This window comes from Lytechinus variegatus, chromosome 7, assembly GCF_018143015.1.
Source record: "Lytechinus variegatus isolate NC3 chromosome 7, Lvar_3.0, whole genome shotgun sequence".
NCBI lineage: Eukaryota > Metazoa > Echinodermata > Echinoidea > Temnopleuroida > Toxopneustidae > Lytechinus > Lytechinus variegatus.
In genome coordinates, this window is record NC_054746.1 from 22652350 (window position 1) to 22672688 (window position 20339).

Sequence of the window (20339 nt, forward strand, 5' to 3'; positions counted from 1 at the left end):
TTTTTAAGTTATGACATTTCAAAATTTAACCTTGGTTAAGATTTCAATGTTGACGATGCCGCTGTCGTGTCTATGCTCTCGCTCTGCTATGCAGGCGAGACAAAATCAGCTTTCATAAAATAACTTTGTATATAAAAAATAAGGAACAAGTGTTTGCCTTTCATTCTTTTAATCCATGTGAAAAACAAGTTTACATACAAATTATTACCCTACTTAAAATACAGTTCTTTTCAAAACTCATTCTGCAGCTATTACTTTAGAACATTCCATAAAGTGGGGGGGGGAACGTTTTTGGTGGAAAAACAGTATTTCTCATGAAAACGCGAGGTTTACAATAAAAACACTTGGTTACTCTGAAAAGTACATCCAGCAACACGGCCATAATTTGGGTTTTTCTGAATATTGAATGAGTGCAATCATGTTATTAAAATGTCTGGCATAATCACTAATAAAAGTAATGTACAAGAAAGCTTTTTAAAAAGGAGAAAATATTAAATGGAGGAAATTTTAGAATTACCTCTAAAGGAAATACAACACATTTTCAAATTTACAAAAAAAACCTTGAGAATGAAAGGACAATTACAAAAATACACCAATTTGAACCACATCACATTTAAAATAAACCAAAGATAAATTCAAGGAATGCCTAAATACCACTTACAAAAGCTGTGAAAAATACACATTTGTGATCTAATTTGGGTAAGGATTATTTGTTATCAGTAATGACAGGTTCGCTTTCCTCCAAAAATATAAAGCTGTTCAATAGCGGTAGTACTAGAACTCTCCTTTCCATCAAACCAATTTAAACAATTTCTACAATTTGAAAAGATATAATATACAAAGGGCATCATAATGTACAAATATCATTCAGCTGATTCAGTAATGATTTCTGAACTGAGCATGATGCTGCGAAGGCATCAATTAAAATACTAAAAATAGTAGATAATCATTTCTTCAGGTGTATGATTAAAAATATATTGGAAAAAAATTGGTTCAGTTGCAGAAAACTTTATTTTGTGGTAACTTAAATATCAATGGCAGTTAATAGAAACCTTGATTTTGATAAGCACTGATGGAGTTACCTTAAATGAAAAGTTTAATGCAACACTACCATGGTGCCAATACTATCTTCTCACCTCTGAAGGGAAATATTCAGACCAAAGCCAAGTGACAATGCTTTGAGACTACCTATAAAATTATCAATGAAGATATTTGGTAGCAATGGTACAGGTGAAAAAAAGAGGTCCACATTTTGGTGTTGATCTACATTTCACCCTTTTTCCCCCAACATAGTATCAATCATTCAAAGTGAAGTAGAATGCAATGAGCTAGAGCATATTAATATGCTGTCACTGAAATACAACTGTAAATTTACAAAGTTCACAAAGTATACAGCTGTACATCTTTTAAATTTCTGCATTCATAGATACCACTTCCATTTGGCCAAACCATTCTTTCCACCCGACATCCCAGTCTAATCATCATCTCGAGGACTAGGAGATCTGGATCTTGACATTCCCTTGTTGTTCTGCTCAATAGGTGAAGGACTTCTGCTATTCCTTGGTGACTTGCTTCGTGAACGGCTCCGGCTTCGACTATCGCGCTTTGGACTAAGAGACCTGCTCCTACTTCTCTTGGGGCTCCTCTTTGGGCTCTTCCTTGGGCTTCTAGACTTGCGGGAATGGGAGCGAGATCGGGACCTGCTACGGGAGCGGCTTCGGGATCTGCTTCGGGGAGACCTGGAGCGACGACGAGATCGGGAACGAGATCTAGAGTGGCTCCTAGACCTTTAGAAAAAAAAAGATATATTATCTTTAACATCACAATGAAATACATGAAGCAACTATTAATTTTTTGGTATAGTGAATCTGACTCACCATCTGGTTGGAAAATATACAGTTGAAATTACTCCCAAATCACTTTCTAAATCTACAGCATACCATCTGCTTACTTTGTGACAATAAATTAATATTCTCACTGCCCCCCCCTAAAGAAATGTTGTGAAAGTTTCACCTTCTCCTTGATGATGATGATGAGGGCCTGTCCTCTACCACATTGATGCGACGTCCATTAATTTCTGTTCCATCTAGTTTCTCAATTGCATTCTTCATGTCACTGTACGTAGCGAATTCAACGATTCTGTCGATTGAAAAAATCAAAGCAAAGCACATTTCTTAATTCTGAAGAGTACCGAATCAACTTTTTTTATCAGCATTTTCCACTTTTCTGTACTTGTAAAATTGTGATTTATGAGGATGATAATTTATTGTGCCTACTGACTGTATGATCAAACACTTCTTGTTTTGTTGTAATAGTTCAAACACAATATACTATTTTGTGAAAACTGAACACACTGAATTTGTAAACTTTTGAACATCTTGACGTTTGTGCAATAATCTCACTTCAACATGGGAATAAATCTATACACTCCTTTCAAGAAGGAGCATACAGCATTCTATTTTGCTTAATAATATCATGGAACAACTTGGCACTTAAAACTGGGGAAAAGCTGCACTTCCCAAGAACTCTGGGTACACCTACCCTTCATTCTTGCGCTGTTTGTGGGCATCTGCAAATGTGACCTCTCCTGCCTGTCTCATGTAGTCTTTCAAGTCCTGGTCAAGAAAGAATGAATTATGTTCAACAGTTACGATCCATGAACAATGAACACATTTCAAACACGTTTAATGGTATCATGCATAAAGTAAAATGCACATTCTTTGTCTTTATTTATTTTAGAGGCATTATACTATTGAAAGTCATCACATCAATTCAACACATTGACTTCAATCATCAACAACAAAGACGAAACAAGCACATCCTATTGTTTGAAATTATTTTTTCAAAAGGTAGATAACCTAAAGAGGCAAATCCTAGTTGGATGTAGATGTTGTGATAAGAGAAAATGTAAGTTTAATTAGTAGCAAATAAGAATCAGATGGGGATTATAAACATTCGTCTCAGCAGATGAGTCATCAAGTCAAAGCCAATGCCTGAACCTCTGTAGAATCATGTTGCTGTCATCGTCACACCATCAGAGGCTGCACCCTCCTCTCATCTGTTCCTCGAATGGACAACTGGTGAACCTACACATCCTACATATTAACCGTTTCCAATGGACTACATATAGATTTTATGTATGGAACACAACACACACATCAGTGTGCCTTGCAAGAAATAATGGGAAAGAAATGATTCAACAGCCATCTTTTCTCTCTAATGAATGAAAAATTATCAAAGCTTATTTCAAACCAGTATCTGAATACTTCAATGCTTAAATTTCCGTTTGGGCTTTTAGCTATGGATCAAATTTTCTGGAAATTTCTGCATTCATAAGAAAACGTAGATATGCCAAGTACTGTAATTCTTAGTGAGGACATGTTAAGTGGATGAATTATACACGTGCTAAGCAAGGACTGTCGAACATCCCTCAACATTCTTGCAAGGCACACACTCAATAATAGGGGCAATTCAGTAGTTGCACATAAGACATACTACTATACCTTCTACCACATCTGTGTCTGGTATTGCTCAGCGCGATACAAGGCCTCTTTATATAAAGCACTGTAATCCAAGCCATAGAGGGGAGCGCCACCAGAGGGGCGAGGCAGCAAACCAGCCAGATCACTACACCTCAGGCTGTCAAGACCATCTCACTCAGCCAGACTTCTATACATAATTTTTCTCTCTAGGAACCAGCCACAGATGACAGTGGTGATAAAGCAGTACTCGAAAGGAACACAGCTTTAGAGAAGATTCATCCCCCATCCCATTTTGCCCCCATTTTTTTTTTAAAGATTCCAGATCCAGAACTTGATATATAGGTAATTGATGACAGCTTTTTTTCCCCTTCCTTCAAAGAGCCACTAGCAAGATTTAATTTCTTGTAACCAGGAAAGATGTTAGGCTGTCATCCGACTACAGGGGGGATGGCAGGAGTATGTACATCTCAACTAGTGCCCAGTGCCAGAATTACGGTAGGCCAAGAGGGAACATCCCCAGGGGTTGTGGGGTGCTTCATCTCGCTCAACATCTCTTTAGAGACACACTTCAGTCAGACCTCATGAGAGAGCCTGCACCTCACAGCCAAGCCAAGCCCACAGTCATTAGCCAGTAATAAGTACCATGGCATCTCCAAAGTCTTAAGAGTGCTGAAGAGAGGATAACATGGTATCATAATTAATTTAGCAGTTATAACTTTTCTTATATAAAGTGAAAAATAAAAAATAGCACTTTATCAATCCAAGAATATGCTTTGAATGAAATGTAAATGAAATGCACCCATATGCAATTATCAAGGCTTCAATAGATCAGTAATCTTCAAAATTGATTTGAAAATAAGTAATAAAAAGGCAAAGATGGAAAGAATGGACTTCAAATATATTCAAGAAGACAATAAATGAAGTTTTATTTGCAATTGCTTTCTTCAAGCCATCAAGATTCCTACCTGCCAACTAACTCTGGTGGATAGATGCTCCACAATGACGCGATGTTCGGTTCTGACTGGAGGCCCATATCTAATTAGAAAAGAAATCAGGAAAAATATTCCATCATTTTTGTTACTAATATTTTATCTGTCTGTACAAAAGAAAAAAAACCCTGTACAACCCACAAATATTTCACTAGTATTCTACACAAAAGCAAGTACAAAATATAAAGAAAACAAGGGGGATACCAAAGCAGAACCTTGTATTGGCTTGATATGGGGGGGGGGGGGGGAGGAGCATTCACTCAAAGCATGCATACACAATCAAAATATGATAACAATGAACAGGAATCAACTTTTAACCAGTGTGGCCTATGCAAAAAATATTGTAGCATTAATGCCAGCCACCACCAAAGGAATTTCAATAGTTTATATACAGCTAAGTTTGCAGGTTTAACAATTTTATTAAAATTCAAATAAGTGCCATTGTTATGCATGTAGCAATTTTTCAGTCAATACAGTAATTTAAAATGGACAAAGGTGAGAAAAAATACCTTCATCCCAAAAAGGTTTAAAGTCCAACTCAACAAAAAGTAGATTTGAATAAAAAGGGAAAAATCAAACAAGCATAAACTAACAAATTCATCAAAATCAGATATAACAGAAGTTTTGTTTAATTTCACAAGTTTTATGCACATACTAGTATGTATGCAAATGAGGGGACCGATGACATCATCCACCCACTATTTCGTTAGTATTTTATTATAAAACATGACATATCAATTTTCTCATTGTCATGTGAAAAACAATAATCATCTCTGAAAATGTTGAATTACTACGGCTAGCACTACATTTTGTAATTCAATCAAGGAGTTCTATTGTCAAATCAGTGAAAATTGAAACATTGTGTAATTCAAACAATAAAATACAAGACACCATCAACTTTCTCATTTGCATATCAACATTTTTTTTCTGGGGGAAACTTGATCTTTCAGTTTTTTCATGCTTATTTAAGATAATTTAGGCTTAGCTTGTCAGTAGAAGTATTGGGGGGGGGGGGGGGGGAAGAGAAAAATTCAGTTGGAGGGTGAGAGAATGAAACCTGTGTCTTAATGTCTGACCCGACATTGATTAAAGTTCAATAAATGTAAAAAAAAATTAAAGAAAGAAAAAAAAAACATGAATAAAAAGTAATGGATTACTTAGCTAATGATAGAAATTTGAAGAACTTTTTGAGTTATGCCTTCACAATCATTTCACTCTCTTTAGTCAATTCATATTGATTTCCAGAGTACACCTTAGGTAACCACAAGTCAAATGTATGGTCATGATAGAGAACCATGCATACTACTCCCAAAGAACCTTTACAAATTGCAATTAAGGTACCATCAAGCACATTTTTAGTAGTACTGTCAAGTTTACATGAAGACATTCATATACAAAATTCAAGTGGTGAACCAAGACAAGCGCAAGAATAATTGATAAAAATAATACAATTGAATCATTGTCCCTTCCACATGCATAGATAAGTAGTTTGAATTTAACCAACAAATAGCTCATCATTTATCACTAGGACAAGATATTTTGGGGTATATAATGAATCATAATCCCTGATACAATCAGACAATTGAACTTTATAATACTTATATGAACCAAGTTTGAGGTTGATACCTGAGCATTTCTTCATTACGAGAAAAATATATTTTCAATATACATGTACACAACAGAATAATTTTCTTGAATAGTCGTCGCAATACACTCCACATTTTTTTAAGACTGCTAAACAAAGATTGTATACAACTAAGTTAAAAGCATTTCTCCTATGACCAACAGTGCTATTATTATTCCCTTATCAAAATAACTTGTGACCTTTCACCTTGATACCGGCAAAACTAATAATCGTCACTCATCTATCAACATTCGGCCAAAGTTTGATCCATCAAATGGTCCTTTAGATATTGCTAGAGCAAAAACCAAACAGATCGACCACCCAATAACTACATGTTTGGTGGTTATACGCAAAAAATATATTTTCTTAGTACATTTGGGTCATTAGTACAACCTCATGGAAAATGGCAAAAGTAAACAAAACCAATGCTGGCAAAGTTAAGTTCTATTTTCTAAATAAGATTAAGCACATACAATTGCATTAATACTAAGTAAATCCAAGGTCTTGACTCACCACTTAAGAATGTAGAAGCATTTCAACATAACCACCAATCAAAGATTTTTTGTTAATGTTGGAACTCCAAAATTTGAAGCATATGTTAGTAAATTCCCACCCATTTTTTTTTAAACAGACATACACTTGCTACACAAATGATACATTATCGTGTCCAAATATACATTAATTTTTTTTTTCAAATGATCAATGCTTTAATATATCCATTAACCATTTCCAAAAAGTAGGAGGTAATTAACAGAGTGGTTAGTTGTGGCTCAGTTGAAGTGAATCTGCAAGTTATTCTAGCATTTTTTTTCTGGCTAAAAACAAACAAATTCTTGCCTTTGTGAGCTCCTACTACCACCCCCACCAGATCCTCCGAACCTGTGATGTTGGAGTAAAGCACAACCAAATATTCACTCTGTAGATTAGGTAAAAATTGCAGACAATATATTTATTTGGTGAATAGAAATTGTATGAAATGCAATTCCCTGAACCATCCAAGAAAAAAATTAATTAAAAAAATATATGGGGGTACCTGAGCAATACTGCTTGAGCATTCAAGGCAAGAATTTGCTTTCTTTGGTCACTGCGCAAGATTGCATATCGCAGAGGTTAATGCAAATTTAATTTGCAAACCTGATCATTTGTTAATGCAAAAATCTTTTTAGTTGAGATAAATTCAAAGTAACATTAGCACCAGTAAAGTGTTTCTATCAAAATGGGGAAGATAACATCTCAAAAGTTTTATTCATCATGCTTGGAAAAAAAGGCAAAATGTAATCAAATTAGTAAACATGTTACTTCAACTGTAATTGGTATGCATATACTCGCAATCACTGAAATGCTGTTTTTTAGGTGCGACTTTGACACAAAATATGCCATTTGTCTCTAATACAAAAAAAAAAAAAGTTTATATTTTGAAATTTGGGGGATGTGAACATGTCTGGGCCAACTAATTCCCTTCCCAAAAATGAAAGTGAAAACAAGAGAAAAATAACAGCAAAAAGAAATATACTCACTTGTCAACACCTCCTCTCCTGCGGTAGCCATATCTGTATTCATCACGACCTCTTGCAGGTCCTCTGGCATGTTCAATAATTACTCTGCAAATGTTAAATTAATCAAATGATAAAATTCAGACATTCACATAGCCCTATTTAACCAGGATGAACACTGATATATAACTTTTTTTTTCTTAATTATGTTTAAAAAAAATCTAGAGACAATGGAATAAGTCTGCATAGTCATAAGGTTTCATTTAATTTTCTTCGACTTTTTTTGCTTCAAAATTTCCTTTATGCAGTATCATTTGTATTTTTGCGTTTACAAATTACAGCAGATATTATATCTAGGATCAATTTGGAAGATATGTGTTTTTCATATCATTTCAGATGAGACAGTACAGATGGATCCCTCGTTAAAAAAGTACTGAAAAAAAAATTGTGGCATGCATTCCCTACCTTTCACCAACAAGTTCTTTGCCATTCAGCTCATAGACAGCATCATCAGCATCTCGATAGTCTTCAAATTCCTGCACATCAAATGAGATGGACTTTGTTACTTAAATTATCAGAATTCTGACATGTTAAAATTATTTTATATATCTTTTGTATAGGGGAGAGTGGGGGTAAATAAGGCCACATTTTTTTTTTTTTAAGAATTTGACTGAAAAACTGATAATTCTTGACAACCAATTAAGTGAGTATTATACAGAGAATGGGCCAATAATTATTTTTATCACACTAAGAGTACTTGATTCATGCTTTTGCAATGGTTTACCCATTTTATTCAAAGTATAAAAATCAGAGCAACAAGTAAAATTAATATCTCAACCCAAAGCATACATTTCTCACCAGGAAATACTTTTCCCCTCAAAATTTGATTAGCATTTCTGGCTGTATCTTCCAACAATATTTTGTAAAGTGATGAAAAAATGGAGAGCTAATTGCAATGTGATACCAGGAAAATTATCAGCTGTAAACAATAAATCTGTAAATGAGAATGCTTCAGGATCTTTTATAGCATGAAAATATGGCAATACTCACCACAAACCCAAAGCCATTTTTTAGATTGATTTCACGTATTCTACCAAAACCTCTGAAAAACCTTTCAACATCCCTCTCTCGAGCTTGGTAGCTCAACCTTCCAACATAGACTCTTCCACTTGACATTATCTAGAAAGGAATTAATGTGAGACAGATAAATTAGTTAATTAATTTTAGTCGTTAACTTTAGTCTATTATGAATCTTGATATAGACTGTAGTTAACGACTAAAACTATGTGAACAAATGGGTAAGCTGCCGCGCATCCGTATTGGTTGGCCATTTCGTGAGCATTTTTAAAGGGAGGAAACGAACGCCAGTGCATTTTTTTCCAAGGTCTATCTACTGCTTAAAAGTTAGGAGTCTGCAGTTAGACAAGTCACAAACATCAGTAGAATTGAGGTGGGTGAATGATTTTTTTTTTATTTGGGGTGTTTTTGGTACCCCAGCCTCTGAGTTAATGCTTATGGTACAAGTAAAAATGAATTATAATTATTATTAATTTGTAATCAAGTATTAAATTTTATTTGTTAAATAATAATTTTTATCTATTAATTGTTCTTCAAAACAGCATTTTATAACATCGCTTATCGATGAAACGTCATAACGAAGCAGTTCAAGGGTCAAGCCTATTGTATTTGCTTTGTTGACAAAAGGATCGAGGGATCTACACGAGATCGGTCTGGTAAGAAACCTTATATTTCACATTCATAATGAAATAATTTTTATTCCATCATAGGCATTAGGCGTATGAAGGTTCATAGATAAATAACATAAAAACATACAAACCAATTTCACCCTCTAAATATGGATTTCCTACGGAAATCCATCCGGGTGCGTAGGTCTCGATTATGCATGTATGGGAAGAGTTTCGAGGCTCCGTGATGAAGAAGTATATGTCAAAATATCAAAAATATCATCACAGAGTCCTCAAGGATAGAAATAAACATAATTTTGATTTTTATTCATTCAATGATTGTATTTTTGTTTAGTTCCAATATGCTAAACTTTATAAAGTTTCTGATATTTGGACACTTTACTATATGTGAGTAAACCAAGTTATCTAGACTTTAATGGTGGTGAATGGCATGAACAAATAGGCCTTAACACAATCTAAATTTCAGAAAGACTTTATGTCCCCTCCACTAAATTAAAAAATACTTCTCCAAATCCGCCTTCTTTCATTTTTAATTTCTTCATTTGTTCTTCTTACTTCCGGTTGGAACTTAGATTAGAACCTCTTGCTGCAGAACAAAGCATCTCAAGTCGAATCCCCCTCCAGTCTGTCGCCTTGCTTGCTAATGCTACTACTCATTGAGCTAGTAGGAATTGTTGAAAGCCATGGGTTTCAAAATGGTTATCAACCGATATTACGACTAGTCTACTCCACAAGGATATTCATTTTTCTGACTAAATAAACCGATGCCATTGGGAATTACACACAATCGAAATTTTGACAGAATAAAGCCATATTTTGGTATGGTATGTATTCAACTTTTCCTTCTTAATAGGGTGTCTGGAGAATTTTTTTTTCATTTCACATTTTCTTTGTGAATTTGAAGAGAAATTCCCTTCAGACTGACAGAAATGTAACAATTTTGAAAAAAATCAAATTATTGGCTGCAAAAAAGAATGAAATCAGGTCGAATTTTCAGCATTTCTCTGCCATAGACTGTGTAGTTAAGAAATGGACACACACAGATCCAAATTTTTAGTTCTAAGAGCTGTTATAAATTTATTATTAATGCCAAAAACTTGTCCATAAGGAGTCTATTAGGATTTTTTATGCTCTTTCTGATGGTATGATTTTTATAAAGATTTGGAAACCAGATCACAATGAAAAATTGCGACAAAAATTGTGCAGAACAGAAATTTAATTTTCCCATAGAAAACACATGGTGAAATGGCAATCTCAACACACACACAAATAAGGGTTTGCAGTTATTCCCTAAATCCTTATTTCAAATGATCATATATATGATATAAACTTGTCTTGTCAAAAGAAACCCCTGAATTTTCTTTCCAAACATGCCAAACACAAGTTTTTTCTAGCAGCCTGAAAGCTGAAGTTCCTGAAAAAATGTGCCATATTTTCCCCTAAATCAGCCCGTTTTAAAGGGAAATCCAACCCAAATGAAACCTTGTTTTTATAAGAAAAAGAAAAATCAGACAAGTTGATAGGGGAAAGTTTGAACAATATTGGACAAATAACAAGAAAGTTATGAATTTTTTAAAGTTGTAAATATTGGTAATCACTATACCCATGGAGACTTCAAATTGGCCGCTTATGTGATGGCATAGTGATGTAAGGCAAGGACTACTCATCCATGCTAAAATGTCATTTTCCCCCAAAGTTTTATTTCAAATTAGATTTTTCTTTCATGAGGACATTAAACAATATACTACCTGGGTTATATTGAGATTACTGCCCCAGGGGAATGGGTACTTAGGAGAAAACCACAAATCCCTGATAATAAAGTACATGGCCTATGGGAAAGTTGTCCTTGCCCCTTGTCATAATTTACTTACCCAGTTGCCAATTTGAAATCTACATGGTATTAGTGATCTCAATTTTAAAGCAGCTATAACTTTCTTATTGCTTGTCCGATTTCTTTCAAACTTTCACTATTCTGTTTAATTAATTTTTCTGCTTCCCAACACAACATTCTATGGCCAAGGCTGGATTCCCCTTTAACTTTTATGCTGACACTTCAGTGTGGCTTCAGACACCCTATTCTTAAATCTCTTACTTATGTTAGATAATTCTTCATAGGGCCTAAACCTCCATATTTTTTTCCAATTTTAGAGGGGGGGACATATGGAACTGGGGGAACCATGCCATGGAACTGGAAGTCTTGCCCAAATTTCGATGCCAATCATTCCACACGCACAACTCGATGCGATACTAGATGTGACCTCACGACGCCACCACACTGCACTGGCACGTGTATATATATGCCATAGGCCCACTCCCATAGATGTACGAGTACGGTACCTATCTCAATTCTCAGTAAAAAAAAAAAAGGGTTTTAAAAACCCTTCCTCTTTCACAATTTTACTCCTAAAAAGTTGGTTATGTTGAATTAAAGAAATCTTGAATTAAAAGTACATGATATGAAAAGAATATTAACTATCAAAACTTACGACTTCTGAAACAAAACAAGAAGAAAATTCCTCTCCTATCACAACTACCTCACAGCTCCGTCCAGGCTCGTCACAAAATGGCGGAAAAATGAACGCACGCTTTTATTTTTCATGGCTGAATTGCGCATGCGTAAAAAAATGTATGACCAGTAATAGTCTGCAGACACAGACCCTTGATTTTCGCAATTCGCATAATGCAGAGTCTGAAGTAGTGAGACTATATTCAATATGTACAATTAAAGGTCATTTCCACCTAAGAATAATGTTGATTTGAACCAACAGTGAAAAATCAGACAAGCATTATGTTAAAAAATTTCATCGAAATCGGATGTATAATAATTAAGAAATAAAGTTATATAATATTTTAAAGTTTCGCTTATATTTCTCAAAATAGTTTAGCCTCATGCAAATGAGAGAATCGATGATTTCCCTCACTCACTATTTTTTTTCATTGTTCGAATTATACAATATCTCAATTTTTACAGAGACAACATTAAGGTCCAACTTAAACGGACCATAAAATGTTATGGTATATGGAACATAGTGCAACATACTATTACCCAGGCTTCATAACACAGCTACCCTGGTCGGACCTCGAGCATTCAAGCAATATCTTTCTACTGGTTACCCATTTACTACACCTGGGTGGATAGTGGCAAATGTAGATAAACACCTCCTTGCCAAAGGACTCGAGTGCCGTGGTGGGATTTGAACTCCATTGTGGTTCAAAGCCCAGAGACTTATCCACTGGGCCACAACAACTCTAAACAAACATCATCACAAAAAAGAAGAGAAATCAGAAGAAAAATTTGTATCTACTTTGACCCCTTTCACTTAATTACTGACGGGTTGAAATAACTTCACTGCATATAAGGTTGCTTCAAATGCATGCATACGATGAAGTCATACGATGGGAACATTTGAGTATGCAACACGCATCATTTTATTTAAGATCTCATTAAATGAAAGAAGAAAATAATGATATTTAAAGGACAAGTCCACCCCAATCAAAACTTGATTTGAATAAAAAGAGAAAAATTCAACAAGCATAACACTGAAAATTTCATCAAAATTGGATGTAAAATAAGAAAGTTATGGCATTTTAAAGTTTCGCTTATTTTCAACAAAATAGTTATATGAACGAGCCAGTTACATCCAAATGAGAGAGTTGATGACATCACTCACTCACTATTTCTTTTGTAATTTATTATATGAAATATTTTGATTTTCTCGTCATTGTCATGTGAAATGAAGTTTCATTCCTCCCTGAACACATGGAATTCCATTATTTTAACATTTTGTGCTTCAGGCAAGGAGGTCCTAATCGTCAAATTCGTAAAAAATGAAATATTGTATAATTCAAACAATAAAAAACAAAAGAAATAGTGAGTGAGTGACATCATCGACTCTCTCATTTGGATATAAGTGGCTCGTTCATATAACTGTTTTGTTGAAAATAAGCGAAACTTTGAAATGTCATAACTTTCTTATTTTCCATCCGATTTTGATGAAATTTTCAGCATTGTGCTTGTCTGATTTTTCTCTATTGATTCAAATCAACATTTTTTGGGGTGGACTTGACCTTTAAAGGACAAGTCCACCCCAACAAAAAGTTGATTTGAATAAAAAGAGAAATATCCAACAAGCAACGCATAACACTGAAAATTTCATCAAAAAGAAATGTAAAATAAGAAAATTATTGACATTTTAAAAGTTTTGCTTAATTTCACAATTTAGTCATGGACAACCTGGTCGATGTGCAAATGAGGAGACTGATGTTGTCATCCACTCACTATTTCTTTTGTATTTTGTTATATAAAATATAAAATATCCTACTTTTCTCCTCATTGTCAAGTGAAACCAAAATTAATTCCTCCCTGATGAACATGTAGAATTAGCATCGTCTAATACTGTATGATTCATTCAAGTTGATTGGCCTTATATTGTCAAATCTGTAAAAAATGATATATTGTACTTCAACAATAACAAACAAAAGAAATATAGTGAGTGAAGGACATCATCGACTGTTTCAATTGCATGTCACTGAATTGTGCATATCACTCTTTTGTGAAACTGTTTTAAAATGTCATAACTTTATTATTTTACATCCGATTTTGATGAAATTGTCAGCTTTATGCTAATTTGATTTTTCTTTATTTATATTCAAATCAACATTTTTCTGGGATGGACTTGACCTTTAAGTTACAAACTTTGTTACAGCAGGACTTTGCCGGTGCGCCACCCCCCACGTTCTTGTTTCATCGGTCACGAGCATTAAGAATGTTGACATAGAAACATATAAGAAGAGAATCATATCTTTTTATTCATGTACATCCCATGAAACAAATTTATGATCATGACAACCTAAAATTACACTAAATTCATTTTTTTCTGGGATGCACTGTATAGAGAAAGGGGGTGGGGATATGTCGTATTTTAAAGGAGCACCCCCGGGGGGGGGGGCACTCAGTATATAATGCATAGTGGGTATAATGCACACGCTGGCGATCCGTTCCAAGGACCCCCGTTTTCACAAACATTTGTCGTTCCGAAGCCCGTTCTGAGGACCCTCCTTTTTACAATAAGCCCGCTCCAAGGCCCCCGTTTTTTGTCTCGCCCGCGGCACACCCCCACCACTTTTTTGGTCGAGTGCCCCCCCCCCCCCCCGGGGAGCACCCCTGGCCCCCTTGTTAAAAACATAAAAAAAGTTGGCCGTTTTCAAATTTGGATTTTTTTCTCGTCAATTTCTTGAAGAGTTAAATTTTTACCCTTGTATTTTTGCTGCTCATATCCTACTCGTTACAAAAAACAAGCAAACAAATAAATCCAGGATAGGATATTGATGTAGCAGTAACGGCGTGTGGCCAATTCGGGCCCAAGACGTTTTTGTTTTGTCGCAGAAAGGCCACTCTACTTTGCCTCTGACCGACCCGAATGGCTGACGGAAATTACCGAGAGATCGATCTCGAGCGAGTATGGATGCCCACTCTCATAATAGCTAGCTAGGCTCAGCTCGAAGCTCTGCGAGCCCATGGCCTATGGCGGAGCATCCGAAACCATGCATGCATCGTGCATGGTGTGTGAGTTATGTGAGCTTTCGACTCGACTCTCTTGCAGCTAGCTTGGACTGAAGTTTGAACTCGTGGCCTGTGGGGTTCTGAATGTTTAGTTAATATCCGCCTTACCAGTTGCGGTGCTTCCTTCCTGATCATTTTGAATAAATAAGCATTTTTACCTTCCCCTGATTCGCGGTTCTTATTCATTATTGAGTGTGAATGGGTAAGTTCGTCAATTTATTTTCAATAAGAAATTAGGTAGGCCTAACGTTACCGGCGGTACGGTAGGCTTAAGTCAATACCTGCTGTATGTAAACAGAGTCTTACAATACAGAGTAACAATTGTCATGTCATGACGTTGAACTTGAAGTTAGACTCTTAATATTAGCATGTTTAGAGTTAGACAGCTAGCAGCATCCGTCTGTTTCGAGGAGTTTTTCAAGTGACTTGAAAAATTCAACATATTTAAAAAAAAATTCTCGTACCAGAGCTACAAGGCTCATGGCATGCATTGTGCGAGACTCGCGCATTCAGGGTCCGTCTCACGATCTCACGCATCGGGACCCAACAGAAAAAAAGAGAAAAAGTAGCATTATTCGCTAGATTATACGACTGACCGACCGCCTTCGCGTCTAGCCCGGCACGCGAGACGAATCGAGAGTGCAGTCAGCGCACAGCTAGTATGTGATACGATGAATCGCGTGCGTGCATCGCATGATAGACCTTATCGCAAATAGCGTCTCTCGCGTGAGGGCGTCTGTCATCGCAGAGGATCACCAGTAGAGGCGCACGGCCAATATTGGAGACTGTCTCCCATGAGAGAGATTATCTCCAATATCAGACTTTTATGAAGAATTTGGGTATCCAATTTCAGAGACAGTCTCCAGTTTGGGAGACCAATTTTCTTTGTTTACATTTGCTTAAAAAGGATTACCTTGGCGGCAAATAAAAATGTGATAAGCAGATCCTCATGAAATATTACCCCTTTTCACCGTCTACTTTAAAAATTCACCGTCTACTTTTGTTGTTATAAGGATTTTTGTTGTCATCCACACACAAAACAAATGGGCTTCTGACCTCAGTGGGACAAAAGTTTGGGTGGAAAAAATCATGCTTTTGTTGGTGTTGTTTCTTTTGTTCTTTTACAAAGCAAGTCTCCAATATGGGAGATTGTCTCCCTTATTGGAGAGAGTCTCCCATATTGGCCGTACGCCTCTACTGATCACGGGATGCGAAAGGGGGCAAACGCTGAATCGGCTGTCGGGAAGCCATACAACGCCATATGTTTTGTGCAGTGTCACTCAAAATTCAGGCTTTTTTAAAAGTGTGATTTCTTCGTATTTAAATTATTTTTGATACTTGAATGTGGATTTATAGAACAATCTATGTATCATGATTGCCCAATGAAAGTATGAACTCAATAGTCACCGTTTTTTCGAAGTTTTCTGGGGCTAAACTTGGGAAGATTTTGTGGGAAAAGTGAGACGGTGATTGCGGGTCATTGCCGATCGACTTTAGAAAAGAGCACGTCGGCGATCCGAATTAGATAGCAAATTTTTCCATTAAAGAATATTCATGAGAATCATAATGTAGACCATATATCTCCATATAAATTTCGCTATATAGTTTGGGGCAAATATAGTCCTCTTTTGCAAATCTGGCTCTTTAGTTTGATCATACAAGCTCTTTATAGGGGGTGAGACAAATATAAAGTATATCAAAAATAAGCTAGTGTATATATATATATATATATATATTTATTTTTATACATATACTATTAAGGACATATAAAATTACATGCAGAATAAAGATTAAATAAATCCCTGAATTTGAAACATCCCTCCAACCTCTGTAATTTTATTTTGTCTGAAACTTAGCAGATGATGGATATTTAATTCATATAAATGATATATATTCCATTCTTTTGATAAAATCTTATTTCAACATTTACATCTTCAATTTATTTCATCGCATTCAGTCACTTCTCTTACAGATAACCTTTCTCATTTATTTCTTTTTTCTTTTTATAGCTTATTTTTCTCTCAATATATTTTCATCTATTCTCATTTTTTTCTATTTCATTCATTATTTTGTCTAAGCATGCCAATAATAAAACTTCAGAATGTCCAACCACAATCCTAAATAATATGTAGTACATAATAATATTATGTAGCCTAGGCTGTGGAGAGAAAAAGAAAACACAGCTCGGTTTTTAGGCCTACTCTGAATAAAATCATGATTGAGATAATTATTTATATAACATGTATTGGGACCAGTTTCCTTCACTGCCTCGCTGACGTACACTGTCCCTGGGCTGAGAGTGCATGCCCACTGTCCATGCATACAAATGCACACTTTGCACAGCAGCTGCACAGCTTAAAGTACGCACAGACAGTGCGCGAAAATGAAAAAAAATTATACTTTTCTTCATAAAATCTGTGGTAATTCTTGCAGCTATAGACAGCACATCTATCTCTGCCACCCATGATTAAGAAGAAAAGTGATGTTAGACTCTGGAACAAATATGACGAGGCGTTTTCTGGAAGTTAGCAAAATGTTGGCTGCGGGCGTCGATCGTATTTTGATACACTATGGAGATCGTACACTTTATTGTCGGCTGCTTGCGCTCGCATGGTCGCATCCGGACAACAGCGGCGCTATTGCCCCCTTTGCGATCCCATGATCCTTTGCGTGAATCTATTTGTGATAAGGTCTCTGGTTTTGTAGTATGGATCGATATCATGATGAAGCCCATATCTCATGCGCACGCGCCTTTTCGCAATGTACGAGTGTAAGTACTGGCGGCGTGCGCGCAGAGACGCCGAGTCATGAAAACCTCACGCATAACATTTTTTTGAACTTGGCATCTCTGTCGTACTCGTAGTCGTATGGGGGCCAGGCCCCAGGGGGACTAACCCAGGGAGCGCCGGACCGGCGCCCAGGAGCTCACCGTGTATTTACCCATACTCACGGGACAAGGGTAGATTATGGTCAAAATATCTAGCAAGATAAATTGTGAAAACAGAAAATATGCACTTACCATATATTATATTATATTACCGTTATATTTATATGGATGAAGGTCTAATGAGTGGTAGAATCCTGACGTCGAGGCACAGACTGAAACCTCAAAAAAATAAAAAGTTCTCTCCTCCCCAGTCTCGATCGGCCTTTTTTTTGTTGTGAATCATAACTAAATGGCCGATCAAGACTGGGGTAGAAGGAGAGAACTTTTCGGTTTTTGTCTCACCTGCATAGCAGAGTGAGACTATAGGCGCCGCTTTTCCGACGGCGACGGCGGTGGCGGCAGCGTCAACATCAAATCTTAACCTGAGGTTAAGTTTTTGAAATGACATCATAACTTAGAAAGTATATGGACCTAGTTCATGAAACTTGGCCATAAGGTTAATCAAGTATTACTGAACATCCTTTTTAGAGTTTCATGTCACATGACCAAGGTCAAAGGTCATTTAGGGTCAATGAACTTAGACCATGTTGGGGGAATCAACATCAAAATCTTAACCTGAGGTTAAGTTTTAGAAATGTCATCATAACTTAGAAAATATATGGACCAAGTTCATGAAACTTGGCCATAAGGTTAATCAAGTATTACTGAACATCCTGCATGAGTTTCATGTCACATGAACAAGGTCAAAGGTCATTTAGGGTCAATGAACTTACACCATGTTGGGGGAATCAACATCAAAATCTTAACCTGAGGTTAAGTTTTTGAAATGTCATCATAACTTAGAAAGTATATGGACCTAGTTCATTAAACTTGGACATAAGGTTAATCAAGTATCACCAAACATCCTGCATGAGTTTCACGTCACAGGACCAAGGTCAAAGGTCATTTAGGGTCAATGAACTTTGGCCGATTGGGGGTATCTGTTGAATTACAATCAAAACTTTAAAAGTTTTTGGATCTGATTCATGAAACTTGGACATAATAGTAATCAAGTATCACTGAACATCCTGTGCAAGTTTCAGGTCACATGATCAAGGTCAAAGGTCTTTTAGGGTCAATGAACTTTGGCCGAATTGGGGGTATTTGTTGAATTACCATCATAACTTTAAAAGTATGTTGGTCTAGTTCATAAAACTTGGACATAAGAGTAATCAAGTATCACTGAACATTCTGTGCGCATTTTAGGTCACATGACCAAGATCAAAGGTCAATGAACTTTGGCCATAATGGGGGTATCTGTTGAATTACCATCATAACTTCACAAGTTTATTGATCTGACTTTTGAAACTTGGACATAAGAGTAATAAAGTATCATTGAATATCCTGTGCAAGTTTCAGGTCACATGATCAAGGTCAAAGGTCATGTGAGGTCAATGAACTTTGGCCACATTGGGGGTATTTGTTGAATTACCATCCTACAGTGTATCTCTGTAAGTGTATTGGTCTAGTTCATAAAAGGTGGAAATAAGAGTAACCAAGTATCACTGAACATCTTGTGCGAGTTATAGTAGTTTTCAAAGTCAGCACTGCTGCTATGTTGAATCGCGTGATGCAGGTGAGACGGCCAGAGGCATTCCACTTGTTTGAGGTTCCAGTCTGTGCATCGATGTCAGGATTCTACCACACATCGTTAGACCTTCAACCATATAATCGTTGTAGGTGCATAATTTCTGTTTTTACAATTTATCTTGCTAGATATTTTGACCATAATCTACCCTTGTCCCGTGAGTATGGGTAAATACATGGTAAGCTCCCGGGCGCCGGCGCTCCCTGGGTTACAGGGGGACTTGTTTTCAAACGATAAAAACTGTGCCAACTTATTTGAACAAGTTGTCTTTCACTGATTTGTAATTGATATTCTAATAATCTTTAATAATAAGTATATAATGCATAGTGGGTATGTGCCGTGGAGGGGACCCCCATTTTTACACTCAAATTTCCGTTCCAAGGCATAGCATTTTTGTCTTATTGAGAAAAAGATCAAAGAAAGCCGCTCCAAGGCATAGTATTTTCTTATTGTTGAGAAAAGAGAAAGAAATCCGCTCCAAAGCTTCGCATATTTTGGTTATGCCGGTCCGGTCGCATTGATCTGCTACAATGAGCTGCAATTTCGGCGAAAAGTGGCCGCAGAGCGCTGTCCAACCATCGACTCAGCTCTGCGCGAGCGCACTCGGCGGAGGCCACGCTAGCTGCATCATGCACGCATGCCCGTTCCATAGGGATGCATGCGCACGTAATCGCACGCTGGCGATCTGTTCCAAGGACCCCTGTTTTCACAAACATTTGTAGTTCCGAAGCCCGTTCCGAGGACCCTCCTTTAAGGCCCTCCCCCGCGCCTTAACCTAGAAGAAAATATCACATAACTCACTAATACGAAAATTACAGTGTGAATCCTGGGATTAGTTCCCGGGGGGGGGGGCACTCGACCAAAAAAGTGGTGGGGGTGTGCCGTGGGTGAGACAAAAAACGGGGGCCCTGGAGCGGGCTTATTGTAAAAGGGAGGGTCCTCGGAACGGACTTCGGAACTACTGTGAA

At 36.6% G+C, this 20339-nt stretch overlaps 2 protein-coding genes across 5 annotated transcripts in view; one reads left to right on the plus strand and one right to left on the minus strand.

Moving 5' to 3' along the window:
• Positions 1–152: 152 nt before the first annotated feature.
• On the minus strand, positions 153–11887 carry LOC121418778 (serine/arginine-rich splicing factor 6-like). Of its 3 annotated transcripts, XR_005970511.1 has the most exons (10): positions 11781–11887; positions 8639–8767; positions 8054–8124; positions 7613–7696; positions 6933–6974; positions 4448–4517; positions 2542–2615; positions 2014–2139; positions 1225–1787; positions 153–1176 (listed from the first exon to the last, which is right to left on the minus strand). XR_005970511.1 is itself a non-coding variant. In XM_041612877.1 (9 exons), exons 2-9 carry the CDS (start codon positions 8762–8764, stop codon positions 1475–1477), a joined length of 906 nt encoding a protein of 301 aa, XP_041468811.1. In that variant the 5' UTR covers positions 8765–8767; positions 11781–11887; the 3' UTR covers positions 153–1474. The 3 variants fall into 3 exon arrangements, 2 of the variants coding, with proteins under 2 accessions (XP_041468811.1, XP_041468813.1); XM_041612877.1 differs by having other exon boundaries at positions 153–1787; XM_041612879.1 differs by lacking the exon at positions 6933–6974 and having other exon boundaries at positions 153–1787.
• A 2797-nt stretch (positions 11888–14684) lies between these two features.
• Positions 14685–20339, plus strand: part of LOC121418779 (chromatin-remodeling ATPase INO80-like) — a 111964-nt gene continuing 106309 nt past the window's right edge. For both annotated transcript variants that reach the window (XM_041612881.1, XM_041612880.1), the window contains exon 1: positions 14685–15059. The gene's annotated coding sequence lies outside the window, so the exon portion shown is untranslated. The remainder of the gene's footprint in view (positions 15060–20339) is intronic.